Source organism: Lutra lutra, chromosome 11 (genome assembly GCF_902655055.1).
Source record: "Lutra lutra chromosome 11, mLutLut1.2, whole genome shotgun sequence".
In the NCBI taxonomy this organism is placed as follows: domain Eukaryota; kingdom Metazoa; phylum Chordata; class Mammalia; order Carnivora; family Mustelidae; genus Lutra; species Lutra lutra.
The window spans coordinates 16022312-16031627 of NC_062288.1; the positions used below are offsets into that span (position 1 = coordinate 16022312).

Consider the following 9316-nt stretch of genomic DNA (forward strand, 5'->3'; position numbering starts at 1 on the left):
GTGGTGGGATTATGGACATTGGGGAGGGTATGTGCTATGGTGAGTGCTGTGAAGTGTGTAAACCCGGTGATTCACAGACCTGTACCCCTGGGGTTAATAATACATTATATGTTAATGAAAATAATTTTTAAAAAGTAGGTTTGGGATCCATATTTGAAGATTTAAAGATCAACTGGATAGATTTTCAAGGACACATGGAAGTGGAGTCTCATTCAAAAAGTGTGTATTGTTCCAAAAAAACCCTCACATTTTAATCCAGACTCTACCACTTTATAATTGTGACTTTGAGCAAGTTACACGGTTTCTTGTAACTCTTTTCACACTGAAAATAAGAACATTCAGTACCTCATAAACCACCGTGGATGAAAGGCCTGACATAAGTACTAATTCTGTGGCAAATTTCCTCATTTCACTGTGCTAGGTGCTTCTAAACCACACAATGTTTGTGTTACTCTAATAATGTTTTAATTGTGATTCCACTTCCCCACAGATAGAAGCCTTAATGTAGACATTTTCCCCAAGCCCACAATTTTTCTACCTTCAGTTACGGAGAGAGAACTCCATAAGGCTGGAACATATCTTTGTCTTCTTGAGGATTTTTTCCCGGATGTTATCAAGATAGATTGGAGAGAAAAGGATGATGAAACAATTCTGAAATCGCAGCAGGGAGACACGGTGAAGACTAACGACACATACATGAAATTCAGCTGGCTGACCGTGACTGGAGCGTCAATGGATAAAGAACACAAATGTATCGTCAAACACGAGTGGAATAAAGGAGGAGTTGATCAAGAGATTCTATTTCCTCCACAGAAAAAAGGTATGTACATGTATATATGAATGCAACCTTCCAGTACCCTTTTTTGCCCCAAAGGAAATAGTCTACATTTTTTGTCAAATATTAATGAAAAGAAACAAATAGAAACTTTTTATTGATGTTGCAACCTTTAATGTAGGACATAAATGTCCTGCTCTTTCTTTTAGAAATTATTTTCTAAAAGAAATTCAGTCCTTTAGAATTGAAGTAGAATGGGCTTTGGGACATACAGAAAAAAAGAAGACAAATTCACTTAGTCTTTCTTGCCTCAGTTTCATCATCTGAAAATAAGGTCACAGTGATGTCTTTGGAGAGTCATTGTATGAATTAATTGAAATAATACATATGGAAGCCCCTAGCAATCTTGCAAACCATAAATGCTCAAGAGAGAACCACAATTGATCATGAAATAAGAACAATTATTCATTTTTCAAGAATGTTCTACTCAACAGCCAGAGTTCTTTTCACTTCAATCTTGCTCTACTCAAAGGATTACCCACAAACAATGAGTTATAAGCTGCAAAATGTTTGAGCCAGATCACAGCTCAACAAAAGTAATTTGGCAGCTGAGGTTTTAGTATGGTCTTGGGTTTTTCATATTTGAATTTATATTCCACTCTAAGGGGAGATTTGGTAAGTAAAGATGAGCTGAGGCTACCGTGTACAAACATTCTCCCTTTCTACACAATGAATGCATTTCTTACCATTGGTAAAGCTGCTCCGCAAACATTCTTGCAGTCCTGGTGTGTGCCAGGCCTGGGAAGATGTAGGATGAACTACTGCTCCAAGGAGGATCACTACAGTAGAGAGAATATACTTGTCTAATCACTTAGGGTCACTCACGATGCAGACAAGGTGTCCCAAATTAACCTCATTGGTGATGACGCTGGTCATATTCAGACATTGTGGGTGGATGACTGAATGTGCTCTGGACCTGCTGTGATCCAGGAACTCACTAGACTCAGAAGTCAAGTTCTGGCTGGCATTAACATCACAGACCAAGGCCCTACAGAGCCCATAAGAAGGAACTAGTTTATACTTTCCCTGTGGTTCACAAGTGCTTGGGAGCAGCAGACAACAAACACATAACGAGACACAAAAAGACCTTTGCAGTATACCACTCTGAATTGCTGAAGTAAATCTTTATCTTCTTGAATCCTTAGTATCTCCAGTGATCAATTTAGAGTCAAACACTTACTTACCTTTCCTTTCTCCTGGAATGTGATGAAGACAATGTGCAGTAATGCCAGTGAAAATGCTTGGTTTTGAAAACATGAGATGAATATGTTTATTCATTTGTTTTATATTTTCTTTTTTTTTATTTCCTAATAGCTGGTGTAAAATTATAAACAACCCTAATTTCTTATTCCTACAGCTAAGAAACAGAGGAAGCAAATGAGCAAAACACAAGTTTAATGTAATCACTGGGCTGAAGTATTTTAAGTATTGATTTTTATAGTGATAGAAGTAAAAATATACTATGGTACATTCTATGATGATCATTTTAGAAAAGGGAGAATTTCTTATTCATGATGTGTTTTACCTGAGAATTAAGTTCTGAAAGGACTGTCTCCCAAGATCTTCTCATAGCAACAAAGCTATTGAGGGCATTTCTGTTCATGTTTTTCTATAGCAAATTTCTAATGCTGTTTCTTGTAAGATTTTTGTTTGTTTGTTCTTTTTGTTTTTGATGAAAGTTAATAATACATAGAAAATGGAAGTTGAAATTCACGAAGTGATTTTGAAAAGATAAAACTAATCCGGTCCAAGTTTTCAACAAATCTGATTGAAAAAGAAAATCTAGGACATACCCAGAGATTATAATTTGAGAGATTATTACCTTAATGTTTTTCAATCAATCAATTCGTGGTGGTTAGAGATTTTTACTTCTCTTTTAATGAGTAAAGCCACTGTATGGAAAAGAAAGGGAATTTTAAGACACTTTAAAGTCAGTTCTTGAGAATATTTTAATACCTAAACATGATTATATACACTTTTTTATTCTTGAGATTTACTCCAAAGCCTACAGCTCAGATTTATTTTTTAAGAGTGTACCAAAATAAGATTCTGTGAAGTGAATAATTTGCATAACAGAACCATACCTGTATGGACAAGAACAAATCAAGCAGAGAAAGAATAAACCAAAACATGTTGGGACTTTCTTCCTCCACCCAACAGTCAATGATCTTTTTAAGGATTTTTGTCTTTGTATGCATGTTGGGTTTTGTTTTTGTTGGGGTTTTGTTTTGTTTTGTTTTGTTTTGTTTTGTTTTACACTGTAAAGAAATGCAACCCTCACCTCAGTTTTATATATTCAGAAAACTATGATTCTTACTTGGCCAATCTTTTAATCCCTGGAAAGAAGCACACTGAAATACTAAGCTTCTAAAATCAAAAGGTCATTTGTTAAGAGTAATTAAGATACTGGAAGGGATGATGTCTTAGAGTCCACAATGGTAGATGTATTATCGATTTCTATGGATTGTTTTACAAGGTAGTTTCCACATGTTCTAGCTCATCTAAGTCCTCATAATGGTTCTTTGAGTGCTGGCTCTGCCAATCACTGGTATGACTCCCAGTGAGTTATTTAGACTTTCTAAACCTCATGTCTTCATGGCTAACATGAATACAGTTCATGTCAGTGTCACTAGGGAATCAGATGACCTAATACATGTGAACATTTCACATGGTGCCTGGCAGAGTAATAATCACTCACTAGGTATTGACTTTCATTCGTATTGTTGTCATGTCGACAAATACCACCCACCACTCCAGAAAAGAATGTGTGGGAGTTGGGAATATTGGGAACATGTATAATTTGGAAAGGTAGGGTCTCTTTCTTTTGCTTAGAAGGAGAATTTACCTAAACCAGACTCCTCCCAAAATGTAAGATTCTGCTGTGGAATTTATTTGGGTATCAACCTGGCTAGTCTAGCATAAGGCATTTCATGTTAGCAATGGGTGCTAAGGACTGTAGAGAAGCCACTGTTTCTGGTTATTTTTCCATTCAATCAATATTTATAGAAAACCTACTGTGCAGCAGGCTCTGTATCAAGAGCTAGGAGCACTTAGATAGTCTTAGACATTACCCTCCAGTTGAGGAAAGAAAAAAATGTATCATTCATGAACTTCAACATCTTCATGTGCAGAAATGCAATATATGAATTGACTTACTGATTTACACAGACTCAGAACAATCATTTCTGGAATTGTGGCACTCATATTAGTAATAGCTCTCTCCTCTTGGTTGACAAATTCTATCTATCTATCTATCTATCTATCTATCTATCTATCTATCCATCCATATATCCATAACACAGACACCAGTCAAGTAATATACATGAACAATCGAATAATACTTGCTCTCATTTCTTTTAGAGCTCACTGCTATTAATTCTACAAAAGCTTCTCTAAGATATAAAGATGGTAAGTTTTTGTCTATGTTTGCCTTTATGTTATGCTATAACAATTTTTCCTCCAGATCAACTTAGCATCTGGCCTTAGGTGGAAACCTCAGAATAGCTGGTGATATTTTAAGTCAATCCATCATTTCTCAGGAGTGTTTTTCACAGAGTAAGTGCTTGTTTGGGTGTGAAAGAACTATAAATTAGGGGTACAGTGATTGCTCTGAATTCTTTCAACAATGGACTTGACTCATTTCTGTGACTTTTATTTCTACTGACTGAGGAAAACATGATATCAAGTTGCTTCTAGATATTTTTACATCTTTGTTCTTGCTGGTGGTTAATAATATGAACTGACACCAAGAGGTTTTTGTACAAAAGGCATAATGCTGCACTGTGAGTGCATTTTGTTTAATTCTCTTAATACAGCGAAGGATAATATTCCTATTTTACACATGAAGGCAATGACTTAAAATTAATTAAGTCCCTTACACCATGACACACAGCGAGATTAGAGGCTTCAACCCGGACCTTCTGAAATAACAATTCATACATCTTACTCAGTTTTCTATTCTTCTATGTTGTTGTCATAAAAAAAGATATCCCAAAGCCAAGGCCCTGAGACAGGTGTACACATGGGGAGGGGGTGTGAGTACAGGGATTCAAATGCCACAGACCGGACATTAACCCCAGTCTTTTTATTATTAGCTCCATGAATATGGGTACAGTAGTTACACTTTCTGGCAAGCAGGAATAACACAAATAACACCTCATCAGTTACTGAAGACATAATGTCATATATGTGGAATGTCTAAATAGTTTTTTTTATTTAGCTGACACATAAGTACTAGTTTCTCACCCTTTCTTCCAACATATATAACAAGAGAGTACAAGGAACATTGCTCTAGCTTTGCTGATCTGCCTTCCATGTCCAATATCAAGAGGCCTCTCTATACCTTAGCTAACATATTACTTGACCAAGGACACTTTGTCAAGGAATAATGAGTACAGCATCACTGGATGTCGTTTTCCACACCAAGGGCTAATGATTTTGGAATTCTGACTCAATGGAGATAAATACATAAACGAAATTTCCATGTGAACAGACTCAGCCTAATGGTTCATTGAGTAGCCAATCTGACACACCAACATTGGCATTAATTATTTTTTGATATCTTGTATTTCCTGCAAAACCTCAAAGGATAACAAATGCAATTATCCTATAACATGTTAACTACAATAAATATATTCAGGGAGTGAGTTTGATCTCCTCAAGTTGCAGAGAATTTGGATTCGCTTCTTTCTTCCACTTTATTTTTATTATTTTTTAAGTTTTTATTTAAATTCCAGTTAGTTAACATACTAATTATAATATTAGTTTCAGGTATACAATATGGTGATTTAACACTTACGCACATTACCCAGCGCTTATCACAACTAATGCCCTCTTTAATAAAACCTCCCCCCCACCCTACCTTGAACACAACCAAATTTCCATTGATTGTACCCTTGATAGGAATCTTAGTAATGCACAAGATATATTGGCTAAGATGCTTCTAAATCAACAATTCATCTTTATATTTATGCTTAACTCTTTGTAACTGAGAGTATTTATTACTCTGGAAGTACAGAAATACAAAGTAGGTAAGAATGTGCTCATCAACATTATGTCACTAGGATTAAAATCTTGCTGGTGGTATTTATTAGTCATATGACGTCAGGCAAATTATTCTCTGTCCTCAATTGATTTGTAAAATGGCAATGAAAATAATAATCTCCTAGGTTATTGAAAAATTAAGAAAGATTAAATTTTTGCACACAAACTTTTCAAATTAAATGTCTGCCATTTAGTTAATGATTAAAGCATATTAGTTATATTATTACTTACAGACATGGTAGGGGTGAAGAAATGGTAAAAGCTATTTTAACCAATGCTTTTACAGACTGACTCATTCATCTAAGACATAGCCTTACTTTTTAATACTCTAGAATGTTCTAAGTGAATTTCCCAGAGGTTATTGATTGACTTGACCTGCAAGCTGGATTTTGAGTTATTTTGTGATGGTGGTGGGGATAGTGTTAGTGGTGTAGATGTTTATTGTCAGTTGTGAGGGTCTAGGGGTTTCCTTTCCACTTAGATCATCAGAAATGTATAATGTGACCTGTCTCCCATTAATAAGCCTTAGCCTTTCAAAAGAAAGAAGGTGAAAATAATAAATGTCTTGTTTTAGATACTTTGCAGCTGCAGCTCAAGACCACCTCTGCCTACTACACTTACCTTCTACTGCTCTTCAAGAGCCTGATCTACTCTGTCATCGTGGCCATCTGTCTGCTTGGGAGACCAGCATTCTGTGGCAATGGGAAGAGTTCCTAACACATGGTGGCACAAGAGTCCACTTTTCTCCAATGGCAATTGTCGCCAAAAATATCTGTTGTGGATCTAATGGGGCTTTCTCTCTGAGACTGTTATATTTCAGTTCAAATGTGTCTTTTTCTATTGTGTCATTACTCCAGAACAGGTCTACACACCACTGGGCAAACAGAAACTTTCACTTTGCAGCTAGAACAAATTCTGCCATGACTCTGGGGCGGGGCCAGGGGGCATCCACAGGGGTGTCAGCACTGCTCTCTCCTTAATGTCCACCAGCTCCTCAGCCACCCAGTCCCAGAGCCTCTGAGCACAGCCAACACAGCTTCAGCTGCATCTCCTGGGGCTCTTTAACCAGATAACTTCTTCAAAGCCATTTATTCTACACATCTGGACTGCCATCACTGCTGCCCGAGTTTTGTACTGCTTTACATAATAGGCCAATAAAAACAATCAAAGATCTACTTTGGCCTCTGTGTTCTTTCATTTGGTGCAATGTAACTTAGAGTTCAAATTCAACAGTGGTTGTTATATTGGTCATTTCCTCATTTCTAATTCTTTGTCTGAGATAGTCCTTATGAAGTCTTCTTTGGGGCATCAGCCCCAGGAGAGCCACAGCCAGTGAAGGTGCCAGGTTGTTTCTCCTTCAAAGGTCAGCAAATTCAGATTCATTTGGTTGAAGACACTCTGGTGGTGACAGTATAACCTGCCCCATGAATGGTGGGTGTGCTCAGACCTATCCCTATGTGTCAGGAACACCATGTTTCCTGACCTCACAAGAACCCCATAAGAGTTCCACTAACACCAGAAATGTAGGGTGGTGGCATAGTTAAGTGCTTGAATTCTGAATCCCAAGTGCTTGAGTCTATAGCTATATGAACTCTCTGTGCCGTAAGTTTATCATTTATAAAATAAAGATACAATGTGCCCATCTCCTGGAGTTGTGTAGATGAGATAATTTAATTTTGTTGGGTACATGTGAGTCCTCAACAGTATTAGCATCTACTGTTGACAGCTCTACTTTAGAAATAATAGATAACACACCTGCTCTCTCTCTCTCACACACACACACACATTCCTTCAAGCTATGCAGTAAGATTTACATGCAATACCATAGCACCATTTACAACAGTTCCAAATTAAGTCCAACACCTAAGAAGAAACTAAGAAAATAAAATAAATGATGTTGTATGATGGACTAGTATGCATCTACACAAAATGTAGATTGTTGAAGAAATGTAAAATTAATCAGAAAGTAATGTTGAGGTGGCAGTGGCTGGCTCAGTGGAAAGAGCAAGGGACTCAATCTCAGGTTGTAAGCTGGTGCCCCACGGTGGGTATAGAGATTACATGAATAAATAAAAATATTTTTTAAAGAAGGTATTGTTGAAAAAATATGCATGGCAGGACCCTACTAAAATTTTTAGATTATACATTTACATGGTTCCAAAATCAAAACACTCTAAAAATTGAAACACAAAATCTTGTTCCAATCACTGTCTCTACCTGCTCACCACTGACAGGTCACATTTTTGTTTCTTGCCCAACCTTCCAGTTTTTATTTAGGCAAATATGAATTTAGTTGTAAAAAATAAATAAATACATATAGATCTAATTTTCTTCCTTCTAACACACAAGTAGTAATGACACATTATTCTGCACTTCTTGCTTATACATCCTTGTGTTCCTTTTATGTCAACATAAAAGAACACTTAGAAAGTTGCACAGTATTTCATTGCTGACTCTACCTTATAAGAGATACTATAAGACCAGTTCCTAGTGGTAGACCAGTGAATTATTTCCAGTCTTTTATAATTATAAAATATGCTGAAATATAATATTATTTTATATCACTTCAGATGTGGTTACTGGTCATTTTAGCAGGTGTTGCCAACTTACCCCACTAGAGTTAGCACCATTGTACACTTCTTTCATGATGTAGGTGAGTATCAGGACAGTGCTGTCAAACACCACAATTTTGCTAATCTGACAAGTGAAAAATAGTCTCTCATCATGGTCTTCATTTGCTTTTATCTGATGAGAATAACCATCTTTTCATGTATTGAGTCCATTTCTATTTCTTTTTTTGTGTGTGTGCAAATATTTGTCCAGTGGTTTGCCCATGATTTCTATGAGTAAAAACACTAACAAGTATGGCACTCACTTATATATGTGTGTGTATTTCTATAAATACAGGTATAAAAATGTTCAATGCATGGTTGGTGGGTGAGGAAATAAATGATATTTTTCTCCTTATCTAATGAATCCTTTTAAAGTAGAAGTTTTTATATTTTAGCATAAAACAGTATCTTATTTAAAATTCAAAAAGATCTTTTATTTACAATCAGCCTAAGTTTCTATGAAACAGGTCCTTTGGGAAACCAAGTAGAGGTTTCCATGTGAAAACAACATAAGACCCACCAGATACAAGAAAGTGGAAATTTAATTTTGTTCTACTCCTTGATTCTCAAGAATGTGATCAGACTTCTTTAGGACAAATGCCTGGCCTCTACTTAGAGATCTGAACTTGTTTCTGCACATGGAAAGCACAGAGACACAGAGGGAAAACTAACAAATGACCTACAGCTCTGTGGGCTGATGTCACTGTTGGGGCTCCTAGGCAGTGTCTCCTGTGGCTTCCAACACCTTAGCACCTTCCTTCCCCAAATGGACCTGGGCTGCCCTGGACTAAGAGGTGCAGAGAGGGGGAGGGTGGTGGTGCTGGAG

At 36.6% G+C, this 9316-nt stretch overlaps 1 gene segment (V, D, J or C); it reads left to right on the forward strand.

The window, feature by feature from the left end:
• LOC125080600 (T cell receptor gamma constant 1-like) overlaps positions 1-7042 on the forward strand; it is a 28612-nt gene extending 21570 nt beyond the window's left edge. Inside the window, 3 exon segments of the C gene segment in view lie at positions 491-820; positions 4196-4243; positions 6453-7042. Of these exon segments, the coding sequence occupies positions 491-820; positions 4196-4243; positions 6453-6665 (591 nt within the window).
• The last annotated feature ends 2274 nt before the right edge of the window (positions 7043-9316 follow it).